General features: G+C 39.5%; 1 protein-coding gene across 1 annotated transcript in view; it reads right to left on the bottom strand.

Moving 5' to 3' along the window:
* ADAM23 (ADAM metallopeptidase domain 23) overlaps positions 1 to 14,447 on the bottom strand; it is a 156,264-nt gene that overhangs the window by 21,442 nt on the left and 120,375 nt on the right. Inside the window, exons 19-24 of the mRNA XM_081095733.1 lie at positions 10,969 to 11,019; positions 10,298 to 10,361; positions 8,915 to 9,020; positions 5,101 to 5,220; positions 3,396 to 3,564; positions 1,065 to 1,176 (exon numbers count right to left, since the gene is read on the bottom strand). Of these exons, the coding sequence (XP_080951859.1) occupies positions 1,065 to 1,176; positions 3,396 to 3,564; positions 5,101 to 5,220; positions 8,915 to 9,020; positions 10,298 to 10,361; positions 10,969 to 11,019 (622 nt within the window). The remainder of the gene's footprint in view (positions 1 to 1,064; positions 1,177 to 3,395; positions 3,565 to 5,100; positions 5,221 to 8,914; positions 9,021 to 10,297; positions 10,362 to 10,968; positions 11,020 to 14,447) is intronic.

Raw genomic sequence — 14,447 nt, 5'->3', positions numbered from 1 at the left:
AATGACATTCAGAGACTCTGAATGAGCTTTTATCCCAAACTAAGCAGATCAAAACGACACTATTTCGACATGTGTTTTCCCTACCTGCAGGAAAAGGGCATGACCATTATTTATAAGACTCTGTCAGCAGTGCCATGAGAAAGAACCTGATGGACAGTGTCATTGGGATACACCATTCATTCTAGTGGCTCCTCAGTTTCTCAGGTACGTACAGTGCTGTGAGTGCTACCGTGAGCCTATTGCAACTGATGACTTTTCTTGGTCTTTGAAAATCATACGGGTTGGGAACAGGGAGAATAATGGGAAAGTGATTAGCATATTCAGGATGACACAGACCACATCATAACATTACGTAACAGAAAGGAATGGGCCTGATATTGGGCACCTAGGTCCTGGTCCCAGCGCTGCCTCTGGTGGCTGGGGTAAGTATAGCATGTCTCCTGACCTCAGGGCCTGGGTGCTCTCATCCGCAAAATGAGGGTGGTGTAGTTAGTTGGTCACTGAGTCTCTCCTTCTAACTCTAAAATTCTAATTTCTCTCCTTGTAATGGCTGATTAAAACAAAGGTACAGATTGCTCATGTTCTCTTTGAAGAATTTAAGTTCCATGAAAAATTCCAACTTCTTCCTAAATCAAAAGTGTACTTAAAACACGGCATGGAAGACGAAAACTTCCATGTATTTCACTTTTCAAGGACTGAGGAATGACCGGAGTCTCATCCAAAAAGATTTCTAAGTTAGAAAACTGACATAGCTTAGCCAAACTATAAAATGATTAATTTTTGTGATTATGAAGAATTAAAAAAAGAATGAGGTTTAAAGAAAAGAAATTGGTATATTTACTTCTTCTTAATCTCAATTCTAGACTAAGGGATAACTCAAATATTTTTCCCAATGTGATATACTAGAGTCCTTAATTCTGCAGTAAGATGAGCTATACATTTTACAGGCTAAAGAGATATTCTTATGGGTCTCCTTTCAAATCTATTAAGTTGTTCTGTTGGCTCCATATGATGAATACCAATGAATTCAGTGTGCTGGGAATTGAAACTGAAATCACACAAACCCTTGGGTCCTTCATCCTTGGAGGGATGAAGGTTCCTCACTGGATCCCGAATACTGCAGTCTGTTCCCGCCCAGGTGAAGTCACAGATGCAGGTGGCTTCATTACTACACACCTGTGAAGAACAAAGAACAGAGACGGATCATTTTCACTGTGCGCTGCAGCGTATACTGGTGATAACTGTAAAAGAGACATAGGCCAGACACTTTAAAAGCCAGTTGGAATTTTTTTAAAAGTCTCCCACCGTTTTAGGTATTAGATAAAGGGAAATCATGCATGGGTCAAATAGCTGAATGGTAGTTTGTCAGTGAATTACCAAAAAAAGAAAAGAAAAAAAGAAAAATAATTATAATTAAATGTTAATTATTCATGTTGATATTGTTAAGTACACAAATGTCTGACAATGTAGCTTATTTCATAAGTAGTTGTTTCTAGAACCATATTTTAGAAACATGTATGCTTAACTCAAGGAATTAACAGATACTGGGCTCAAGAGACACAGCCAGAGATAAAGACCATGAGACATAAATCACCAGTGCCTTGCAGGACCTCACCACATTCAACACCAAATTCATTTGGTGGCACCTTCCCGGCCAAATCAGCACCCCTCCCACCTTCCCTGCCTGCCCACCATCTTCTCTCTGTCGGCCAGGCTAAGACCCTCTGAAAGTGACTGTCTCCTCTCTCATCCCCTGCGGACCAAGCAGCATGCTGGAAGGGACTTGTCATTTAGATGAAATAAATAACCATCTGCAAACTAGAGGCAGAGTAGTTTAAGCCCTTATCTGCCTGTGAAATACAGTCAGAGACAGATTATTAGAGGTGATCAAATCAAACTTAAGCCTATTAGTGTAAGAAGCTTTTTAATCTTCTGAAATGTTATAACACTGTGATTATGATGAACAAGATTGGATTTGACCTTTTTTTAACAAGATGAAAAAGTGGGAAGGAGAGTAGAGAGTCAAGGGCCCTTTTAATGCATTAAGTTTCATAATGCTTACAAAGCAATAACTGAATAATGAAAGGTCTGTGCAGTGCTTTTATTCTCCTGCAGCGATTACTGAGCATTTACTAGGTGCCAGGTACCTAAGCTGAGTGTTTTATGTATAGCATCTCATTTATATTCACACTAGCACCCTGGCAAATGAGAGAGGTTAAGTGACTTGCCCGAAGTCACTGGGAGGGTAAGAAGCAGAGCCAGGATTCAAACCCAGGATTCCTTCTCGCCTCCAAATCCATGTTCTTGATCACTAGGCTATACAGCCTCCTTTGTGAGCCTATGGTTCAAGCAAACCTGAAACGATACTTGATTGTTGGGCATATGCTTCTTAGGCCTTTCTATCGTGTTTGATGCTACATCACCTGCTTGGCTCCTATATTTTGGATTCTTTTTACCTTCACGCCAGCATCTTCCTTTTATATTATTGCTCTCAGTTCCTTCATGTTTCTTTTATCCATTTCTGAGGTCTGCATAAATTTTGAAATACTTTTCTTTTACTAAGCCAAATTTAAATAATTATTAAGATTCGTTTTAGATATTCAGCTTAGGTTTGCCAGGTGTGTCTGCCCAAACACTTTGTCCACAGAATTAATGATATATGCAGGCAGAGGGAGCATCTGCTCTCTGACTGGCAACGATGCAAACATAACCACAGAACTGTAAACCTGTGGATTATATCAGTGAATCAGTGATCCAACCTTTAGTCTGGTATGACCTGGCATACGTAGATAGCCAGCATGCATGCTGAGTAGCTGGAAGGGACTTACTGAAAGGGTTTAACTTATTTCAAATGGTAATCACAAAGTAATCACATTGGGTCTTTACAGAAAATCTCATCCATTTTCATCTGGCTCCTTAGCCGTTAAACTATATCTAGAGAATGTGGTGAATAAAAATAGCCCGTGATAAAAGAAACAATAAAATACACCATATCAATGCATACGGGTGTTACTGTTAGCAGACAAGTGCACTAAGAAAATAATCATAGCCCAGCTGGTGTGGCTCAGTGGGTGAGCATTGACCCATGAACCAGGAGGTCACAGTTCGATTCCCAGTCAGGCTCGTTCCACAGTAGGGGACATGCCAGTGGTAGCCAACTGATGAAGTTTCTCTCTCATTGGTGTTTTATCTCTCTATCCCACTTCCCTCCTCTCCCTGAAATCAATAAAAAACTATAGCATTTTTCAAAAAAAAGAAAAGAAAAGAATCATAGTCAATGCATAGATATTGGCAACAGCCTCAGAGGGAGAGTGGCTGCACTGGAAACATAACCACTGTGACTTTAAGGATGCCAGATCATGAAAGTTTGAGCTGGAACACTGATGCCTACTTACCCCATGGCCTGAGCAGACTTTACCCTTGGAATCGAGTGGGCAGCTGCTCATATTCAGGGCCTGAATCTGTAGGCACTTCCGATCTAAGCACATCATGGATGGGCCACATGGAGTTCCATCTTCCACGTAGCCCACATCTGTGTCATCATCTAAAACCACATGAGCACCACTAGGAGGAGAAAGATATTCATACCGTCATTAGCACCACACAAGGTTATTGCTCTTTATGACGCTGAAGAGGCTGTGATTGGACATGGATTTCTCCTAGCATTTCTCCCCTTTTCCTTTCCTCCTTTCCCCACCTCCCCTTAATAAACGAGCATGATAAAGAAAACTACCTTTCCTTATCACTATTATACCACACGTCACAGGGAAAAATATGTCAAGTGTATTCGAAACCTTCACTTGTTTTCAAGACCAACATTGAGACAAGGGGAGTGAATAAGAGAGGTAATCTTATCATTAGGTCTCCAAGGCTTTCAGATGCGTCACAGTACAAAAAGGCAGAAGTTGAGCAAAAAATAGCAAAATGAAAAACATTTTGGAAATTATTATTACTTTAGAGGATTGGATTGTTCATGATTGAAAAAGTAAACTGGTTCCTCTCTATTGATACTGACTCATAAAATTTTAAAGTTAGAAACAAGTTGAATTTGAATAATAGTCAATGCTATAATTACTAACAGAGTATCTTGCTGAAATGTTTACAAATATACCAACTTAGAATATAACAATATAATTTAACAAGGCTGTTATATCTAGAGACATGTGAAAACTTACAGAGTCAAAGGAAGCTTGTGTGCATCAAACTATAGTTGAAGACAACAAACTTATTCCAGGAAGGATCTTGCTGTCTAAGATCCTGTTAGAATTGCCTTCCGAGCCATTTAAAAGACAGAAAAACAGCCATCATTTGATCAAGACAGCATTAGGCAATTTGGTTAGCCATCTATTTATTACAATTTTTCAAAAAAATTTTGGGGTGTTTCCTGATCTTATATTCACTCACATAAGATGAAGGTTTGCCCCTCTGAGAATACCAAGGATAAAAGTTTGCAGATGCTGAAGGCAATTCTGTTGGGGGGATCCCAAAAGTGTTTTAAGCAACTTTTTCAGTACCATTCGAATGAGAGCACAGCAACTTAGAATTATGACTACTTTGAAGGGACAAGGATTATTTGGAATATAATATGACTCCCTGGCTTTAAAAATAATTCTCATATTTTCTGTGTCTTGTGCTCATAGGTAATTGGATATAAAATATTTGTCTCTAGCTATAAATAATATCTTAATAAATATTTTCTGTACTTATTAAACCATCTTCTAAATCAGACACATCTGAATGAAGTAAAGCTTAAACATTTTTTGATCATAAAAAATAAAACACACATAGTGTTTCAAATAGTGACATATTCCAATGCTATTTAAATGCTTAAAGCTTTAATCGTGGGTCAAAAGAGATAACATAATTCTACTCTTCAGATTATAATTACAAAGAATGTCTCCTACTAATAACTGGTACAATTTTTGAACAAATGTAATTTGCAAATCTAGATACAACTTTGTTTTTAAATGACTCTTAACATGAAAGGTGATAATAAAAATCTCAACATTCCTCTTGTAAGAAATAGAAAAACTTCACTTGATTTTTCTAAATTTGTAATTCTCAGGTTTCTTTAGGTTTTTCCAATATTTAATATGTTACCTGCAGTCAATCACCCGGCCTTGATGATAAAAGGAAGTTGGGATGATCTCTCCCTGAAGTTGACCAATACGTGGAGCTCGGGTAAGGTTGGTACAGAGTAAAAATCCACAGAACACATCACTAAACAGGTTAAAAAAATTTAAAAAAGACAGACTAAGACAAGAGGAATAATGCTCAAAATAATCAAAACTACTCAGTTCATATATATTCGAAATATGAAAATATTATCTTTCTTTCTAAACAAAAACAATCAGATATTGTTGGTTGCCTATGATGCCCCTCCTTTTTAACTAGCAGATCACGAATTTGTTTGGGGGAAGCAAAGTGCTCAGCCCTGAAAGAAGTCGTGACTGGCATCTAAGCTAGCCGGGCGCTTCCCCTTCCTGTACCTCTTCCCTAGCCGCCCTCCTTCTTTTCCTCCCAGAGCTAAAAGTGGCCCCGGGTGTCGAGAAGTGAGAAAAAGCGGGCTAGGAAGCTGCTGAGAAAATTTGCTTTCTGGATACAAGGTTATTACCTGACAGGAGGATCCTTGTTCCTACCCCTGCTTCCTGCCTTTGAATGCAGAGCCTTTACGTCTAACTTGCAGTTATTAAGTTCACAAGCATAAACACAACATGCAACGGATTACAGAGCAGAGGGGCAGAGTCATCTGGGTCCTTAGGGACATTATTAAGTGACTCACCCACCATGATGGCATCTACCTGCAGCCTATTTAAGTAAACAATACATTTCTTTTTTTAAAAAAAGGGGGACTAAGAAGCAGCATTACCCACACACACAAAAAAGGAAGTCCATTGTCTAAAACATGCATGAAAATGTACTAAATTCCATCTGTACTCAGGGAAATGCAAATGAAAACCACAACCATATAGCAGTTCACACCCACCAGAATAGATAAAAGTAAAAAGCCTCTAACACCAAGCATTGGTGAGAATGTTGTTACAAATTCTCACTGCTGGTAGGGTTTACTAGTACAACCACTGAAAAAGAAAATAGTGTGACACCACTTGGTGGCACTGAAAATATACATCCCATGATTTTGTAGTTTTGTTCTAGGTACAGGACTTAGATCAATGTGTCCAAATGTGCACCAAGTTACCTGTAAAGCATGTTCCCAGCAACATGGTTCCTAATAGCCAAAGCATGGAGACATCTAAATGTCCATCAGTGTTGAATGTAGGAATAAACTATGGTATATTACTATGAATATGAATGAAAGTCAAACAAATGGAACAAAAAATGAACTTAAGCCAAATACAAAATAACACAGAAATTATGATTCCTTTTCTATAAAATATATTTTACCAAAACTTTTGGTAAAATATATCCTTAAGGATGAAAAGTTAGGAAGTAAAACTCTAAAGAAAAGCAAAAAAAAAAAAAAAAGAGACTGCCATAAAGTCAAAATGAAGGGAAAATAATTTTCTGGGATGCTTCAATGTTCTATATCTTGATCCAGGTAGAGGTTACATGGGAGGTCACTCCCTAATTATTTGAATGCATATTTGTGTATTATTCACTTTCCTGTTTATCTGTTATATTTCACAATTGTTAAAAATTTCAGAAAACACTGCTTTTCTTGAACTCAGTGGTGGTTGGATATTCTGTTACCAGATATTCAAAAGCTGTATTTTACAATGATCTAATCCAATACCTCTAAAACTTTTTGAAGACAGAGAAATGATCAGATCTGTCTAGGACATTGAGTTAATGAATGAACCTGATCTAATCTAGAGGTTTCCCACCCCATGGACTTTGACAACTTTGGGCCCCACTTCCTCCTACTCCCTGGCACCTCAAGGGCTGAACACTGTACATTATCTGTACCCTACTTGTAAGACATCCAGTGGGAAGCTCCATCCTATATCTTGGGTTAATTTTTAAGAAATTATCGTCAAAGACTTGTTGTCTTGTAAAGCCTGATCCATCACCAAAAACTAGATAGAACTGCAAAATTTCGTAAAGTTCCACATAGAAACCATTAACTAGAGAAATAAAAACTTCCATTAAATCCTTGCTCTGCTTCAAAATTGGGGGAAGAATCCTCATTGTTATGGAAGAAAAACAGAGGATCTTTGGCCTATAACCTAAAGGTCCCATAGATCCATGTCATTGAGTAAATCATTAAATCATAATATTAACTTTCCTCAACTAATCAAGAGGAAAATATCACTGATGGGCTCTGAAAATATCTTATTTCCTCATAAAGAAGCCTCCAGTATGCAGTGAATAGATGCTTTTCAGAAGGGAATAAAAATCTCTGATACAGCCCTGACCAGTTTGGCTCAGTGGACAGAGCATTGGCCTGTGGACTGAAAGGTCCCAGGTTTGATTCCAGTCAAGGGCACATGCCTGGGTTGCAGGCTCCATCCCCAGTAGGGGGCGTGCAGGAGGCAGCCAATTCATGATTCTCTCTCATCATTGATGTTTCTATTTCTCTCTCCCTCTCCCTTCCTCTCTGAAATCAATAAAAATATTTTTTAAAAATCTCTGATACAGGCATTAGATCTTTAATTAAATCAAATGGTACTGTACTCATGAAATGACCAACAACAATATATAAGGCCTACATATGTTGCTTATAGAACTCTGTATATACTAATATTAATTAGTTATCCATTGGCAACATATCTCTTCAAAACAAGCATCAGGTAAAATGAAGTCTATGAGAAATTTCTGAATTTTACAGAAATAATGTGAGTCTGTGCATAGAAAGGTTAGTCCGTAGCCATTTGCTTCCAGATATACTAACATATTTTATATATATATATATATTTTGTTTTTGCTTAAAGTATTTTTTTTATTGCTTAAAGTATTACAAAGGTTATTACATATGTCTCCTTTTCCCCCCCGCCGTTGACAATCCCCTGGCCTCCCCTACACCCAGTGTCTTATGTCCATTGGTTATGCTTATATGCATGCATGTAAGTCCTTCAGTTGATCTCTTACCCCCCACCTTCTGCCCCCCTACCTCCCCGGCCTTCCCACTGCAGTTTGACAGTCTGCTTGAGGCAGCTCTGCCTCTGTATCTATTTTTGTTCATAAGCTTATAATGGTCTTTATTATCCATGAATGAGTGAGATCATGTGGTATTTTTCCTTCATTGGCTTATTTCACTTAGCATAATGCTCTCCAGTTCCATCCACGCCGTTGCAAATGGTAAGAGTTCCTTCTTTTTAGAGCAGCATAGTATTCCATCGTGTAGATGTACCACAGTTTTCTAATCCATTCATCTACTGATGGGCACTTAGGCTGTTTCCAGATCTTAGCTATGGTGAATTGTGCTGCTATGAACATAGGGGTGCATATATCCTTTCTGATTGGTGTTTCTGGTTTCTTGGTATATATTTCTAGAAGTGGGATCATGGGGTCAAATGGGAGTTCCAATTTTAGTTTTTTGAGGAAACTCCATACTGTCTTCCATAGTGGCTGCACCAGTACAGATATACTAACACTTTTAAGAGCTTGTTTGGAGGTTCTAGCAGGGGAGCGCAGCTACTCGTATACCCTTGACCAAAGACCGGTGCTCTCCTCTGGGGGCAAGGCACAGCTTTGGGAGCGACGCACATGGATCGGTGAGGGAGGAGGGGGACACCCGCCTAGCTAGCCAGATCGGCCGAATCAACCCTGGCGATCAATGGGGTGACAGATGTCGCAGCCAGATCGCCCTCACATCCAACTAACATATTTTTATATGCATACTTTAAAATTTGAAATAACTGACATAAAAAATCAGTGACATTTATGTTGTGCCATTTCACATTTGAACCAGGCCTTTCCACCCGCTCATCACGCCCCAAAGCTGACCACTCACTGTTTGCTGCACTGAATCCATCGGTCTCCGTCCTTCCCACAGTTTCCCTTCTCCGTGCCTTCTGTGTTCAGCTTTTCATAGCAGAACTTGTCGGACCCCGAAGCCTCTTTTGGAGATGAGCGAGAGAAGATTTTAGTTCTCTTTGTTATCTATAACCAGTTGTGTGCTGGAAAACGTTTGACAACTGATTCTCCAAAAAATACAAATTAAAAAAAATTCTCATTTGTAGCATTTACCAGCTTCCATGGTGTAAATACCATTATGTAAATTTCCATGGTGTGACACATGGCTAATTTCAAGGTCTCAGTGTGATGTCAACTGGCTTCTAAAAGTCCTGAAATTTTAACAGTTGGCTCTCCCAAGCTAATGCAAGACAGCTCCAATACACTGCTACTTTTAACTTGAGAAACAAATGTATTCCCGATTCTTGCTGGCAGGTTTGAGGGGAGGAAGTAGGAACGATCATCAGCAGAAATTAGTGAAGTGACACATAGAAAACATATAAACGCACTTAGTCTTGCTTTATATTAATATTAGGAGATACCACAAAGTCTTAGCCAACTGAAATTTTACCTTGAAAATCGGATTTTAACATTTAAACCTTTTTTAAAAAAAGAAATATGCCTCTATTACCTTTCCTCTGTCAAAACTGAAGCCCCAAAAGTCTATCTTCCAGTTAGATGCTATTTGCCAACCACTGGAAGCACCGTGCAAGGCCTCTGTCCCCCTTTTGTGTGCTTTCTGTATCTTTGGGGGTGACCAGCCTCAGTCAGCCGAGCAGACCCTTTTCTCTCTCCTCTGGTCTGGCCCTCGTTACGCAAAGTTCACTGGGAGGCGCTGCAAATGTCAGGACGGTATCACGTGTATTAAGAGGCAGGGAACGTGCCGAGAATCATGACCATGTACCCGAATCTCTATCTGTCTGCACTTTGGGCAGTACCTGCATTTCTTCAGTTCACACTAAGGATAGAAAATTACAGAATTTAAAAAACAAGGGCTGGAACTTTCCTGGGGTAAAAGAACAGACGGCCAAGTTTGGGGCAGGGGGATAAATGTTAAATCCAAGATACAAAGTAAGTTATGCAAGTGGTTGGGTAACGACGTGACCGCTGCACTCAACCCGATCTCTGCCTGGATATACTGTTCCTTCTCTTACCGCCACGAGCACTGAATGGCACTTTCGGGCTCTCATGACAAGCCCCCAACTGCAGCAGACGTTCCTGTGGTTCTGTGACTAAGATTCACAGTTCTCTTTATTTCACCCTTTTCTAGATTTCTTTAAAACCTCACTCCACGCTACACATCTCTCTCAGCAAGGCAGGCAGAGAAGGACAACGTGAAGAGAAACCTGTGCGTGAGCATCAACAGGAAAACGCAACCTACTTGTTCCCCAGATGTACTGACATTGGTTGTCCCGGGTCTTGCACTCCCCACTGTAGCAGCGACCCTGAGGACAAGAACACACACCTTGAGGCACACGGAGCCAGGTCCGTTTCCCCCCAAATTTTCACAGTGAAAATGAGAAGCACACACATCTTCAGACAAGCAGAAGAATAACAGACAGCTAAAATCTAAAACTAAGAACAGACCTCATAGTACAGCTCTTTAAATCTAATCATCTAAAATATAAAACTTTATGGTAAAGAGCAATTGCTAAATTTCTTTGGGTGATATCAAGATGATTTTTAGCTTCTTTTGTTTGTGAATAGTTAGGTTATAACATGGCTTTGGGGCGGGGCCGGGGGGGGGGGAGCGCACGTTATAACAGATTGCCATATTTTTTCCAAAATAAACAGACTGGTATTGAAGATAGTCACAACTCAATAAATTGGATTCCTAATTCTTGCCCTTAATCTCGACAATTTGTCATCAGAGTTAAATATAATACAGTTAGTATTTGGTACGACACAAAGCAACTCCAGATCAGAGGGCCACTATAATACTCTATTATTGTTTGAGTTGTAATTTCCTTTCAAACTTGTATTTATTTAAAAAAACAACAAAACAAACTAATCTTTTTAAATTTAACACTTAAAATGTATAGCCCAGCATACCTGATTTTGATTGCATGCATATCCATCTTGTTTATGAAGATTTGGTGGGCACTAAAAAATATAATCTTTTTAGTTAATGCTCATCATGTTAAGTTCTTTCAGGTTATGTGCACAATATGTAAAAACATCAAAAAAAAAATCAAGCATGGTGAACATATAATTGGACAAGCTTAAAAAAATATGACTAACTCCTTAAGTAGATTATCCAAATTAATTCTCCCATTATTGGTAAAAATAAATAAATTAGGTCCACGCAGTGGGTGTTTTTTTGTTTCTCTGTTTTCCACGAAATAGACTAGAATAATAACTTACATTCACTTGCCTACAGAGTGAAAAGTAGAAAGGATTAAAATGGACAATGACAGGATATGAGTCATCTTGTGATGTAGGAGTGGACACATTCAGGAACTAATTTACAGACTGGCTCAGCGCTGTGAAAAATGTCAAATCTATATCTGACACCCACGACGCTCACCTCGAGGCCACATTATTAAAAAAGAAAAAAAATATCCTGCCTTTCAGCTCAGTGTAAGTGACGAATCTCCATTACATTTCTGACCTCTCGAACCACAGCCCTGTTACTAGAACAATCCTGATGTGATGGAAATTTCTTTTTTCAGGTCTATCTATCAAATAATTATTTTAAAGTACACTTCATTTTTCACCCCAAATTACCCTGAATACATTAAGTTGAAGTGTTTACCACATGTAAGAGAGATTAAAAAAAAAAATTCAATTCAAAGCCTCCACCACAGTGTTCAAAGCAAATATGAAAAGGAAAAGGAAAAAAATATATACACAGGTGTGGCAAGTGAGTAAGAAACACAGCAGTATGCACCAAGACCTCCCTCGGTGTCTGTCACCTCCTCAGTAAAGGACAGTCGCACTCTCTCAATTATTCAGGCCTCAAATAATTGGAGGCATCCTCTACTTCACTTTTCCTAGTCCATTAAAATCCCCATAGCCCTACCTTTAAAATGTCATTACTGCCTGACCACTTTTCTCCATCTCCACTGGAAAACGCCTGGTCCATCCCTTCACCATCTCTCACTTGGATTATGCAACAGTCTCCAACCAATTCCCCTCCTCGCCCTCTTCACCTTGTAGCCTATACAGCTACCAGAGTGTCCCTTGAAAAAACATGAACCAGACCGTGTCACCTCTCTGCTCAGTGGCTTTCCAACTTACTCGTGGCTTTCCAAGTTCAGCACGATCTGCTCCTATGCTGCACTGGCCCCATCGTCTCCCTGACCTCATTCCTACTCTCTGCCACGACTGATCTCCCACCACGTGAAGGTGCCGGGCATCCTGCCACCCTGTGGCCTTTGCCCTGGCTCTTCCTTCCCTTGCCCACCACCCACCCCTGTCCCTGATTTCTGGATGGCTTGCTCTTTCATCTTCTTTAGGGCTTTGCTCAAGTATCAGCATCTCAGAGAAGCCTTCCCTGACCATGCTCTTCAGAACTGTAGCCCCTCCCAGGCTGGCATTCTCTGCTCCCCATTCCGTCTTTGGTTTTGTTTTTCTTCTCCATCGTATTTATTAGCAACTGACTATTCATATACAGCAGGTCCCCGAATAACGTTGTTTTGTTATGACATTGATGAGAAAGAAAAATAAAAACTGATTCCCAGCCAGGGCCACTGTCTGTGTGGACTTAGCAGGTTCTGCCTGTGTCTGCATGAGTTTTCTGCAGGGACACCAGTTTCTCCCCACATCCCAAAGATGTGCACATGGGTGATGGGCCTGTCTAAGATGTGCACATGGGTTTCTTCCCATATCCCAGCAATGTGTCCCAGTGTGAGTGAGTGTGGGTGGGTGTGAGTGTGCCCCAAATGAGAGGGTGTCCCACCCAGAAGAGTTCCCACTTTGCATGACCAGGGTTGGAACAGTCTCTGGGCAACCATGACCTTGAACTGCAATAAGTGGATTGGAAAAGAATGATCTGACTTATTTTTGTTCATCTTTCTTAAATATCTGTATAGCTCACATTTATTTTAATGTTTAACATAAGAAGTGTTTGGGGTCCTTAAAAGTTTGCTGATGTTTCTTTCTCTCTTTTTTTATAGCAAAGGTGGAAATTTATTGAAGAACAAGTACAGACTCCCACGGGGGGAGAGGGAAAGAGTCTGCTGATGTTTCTGTGACAAGAAAAGGGCCATAGGAACTTAGCTCTTGTTCATATCATTTAGCCTCTGGTAAACTTGGTTGTTAGACATCCTTACACTTAAAGTCACAGTTTCCAAGAACCTATCGACGATGTTAGGTGAGGACTTACTGTATTTTACTTATTTGTATGTCTATTGTCCTATCCTAATGAGAGCTCCATGAAGACACGGATTTTGTGTTTTGTTCCCTGCTGCCTCCCTGGTGCCTAGAACAAAACTGGGCTCAATTAGTATTGAGTAGATGCTCAATCACAATTGGCTGACTGGGAAAACAAATGAACAGCCATACAGATACAATTAAGTTATTCTATTCTGTACATATCAAGCTGTTTGTCAAGTTCACTACAGAAGGCTAACAGAACTAATTTAGAATTGCTAAGAAGCAGTAACTTATTAAGGAACATGTTGAGATCAAGTGCTTGGATTCTACATCTTTCTACAGATTATCTGACTCTTATATTAGCTTTTATTCACCACAGCTTTTCATTCAACCTGATGGTGACTATTCAAAGGATATAATTACCAGCCCCCAAACCTGGCATACTGGGCCAACTACACAAAAAGTAGAGATCCCTGTGGTCTCTTTCATTCATCCAAATCCACTCAAAACACAGTCATTATCGTATTAATCAACTAACATTAATTATTCACTTACTTCAAGACAAATACGACCACACTGAGCAAAAATGAAAAAGAAATGCCGCTACCATAATAGGCGCATCAGGGTCTAAAATTAATTTGTCATATTTGTGATGTTTCAATAGGAAAGAACTCACAGAATTCTTTACTAATGAAAAAAAAATGCTTTACTTCACCTAATTATAAGCTGTCATAGCTACATGCAAGAAGATTTCCAATCAATTTATGTTCAGTTTAAGCTAATAAAAGCCAGTTGCTTATCGTTGAAACGTTTAACAAGGGAAATTATGGAATGTTTTATGGTCTCTGGAGACATTTAAAGCAGAAGAACCATAAATCTGTGTACTTTATGCTGCCCATGCAGTAATACGCCTTTGGTACAGCTCTGGTCTCTAAAGGCCATGCCAGCCCCAACCTTTATGCTGTACAAGAAGGTCCACTTGAGGCAGACGTCAACAGCGCAGTAGCAGTTAAATGGGCTTATTTTAAATTGTGTTCTACTACCCATTTGGATGTCCTACTTCATGGTGCTAACAAAAACATATTTCCCACATCTTCCTAAAACATCTTTGTCAATCTCATCCAGTATTGTTTGCCAAGGAGTTCTCTCAGTATTGTTTATTCTGTTATAAATTGTGAACTTAGAAGGCAGCTCAGGCCTTGGCTGGGTGCTCA

This window comes from Myotis nattereri (genome assembly GCF_964212035.1).
Source record: "Myotis nattereri genome assembly, chromosome: 7".
NCBI classification, from domain to species: Eukaryota; Metazoa; Chordata; class Mammalia; order Chiroptera; family Vespertilionidae; genus Myotis; species Myotis nattereri.
Note: the sequence above shows the minus strand (reverse complement) of the source record. Positions and strands in the feature narration are given on the sequence as shown.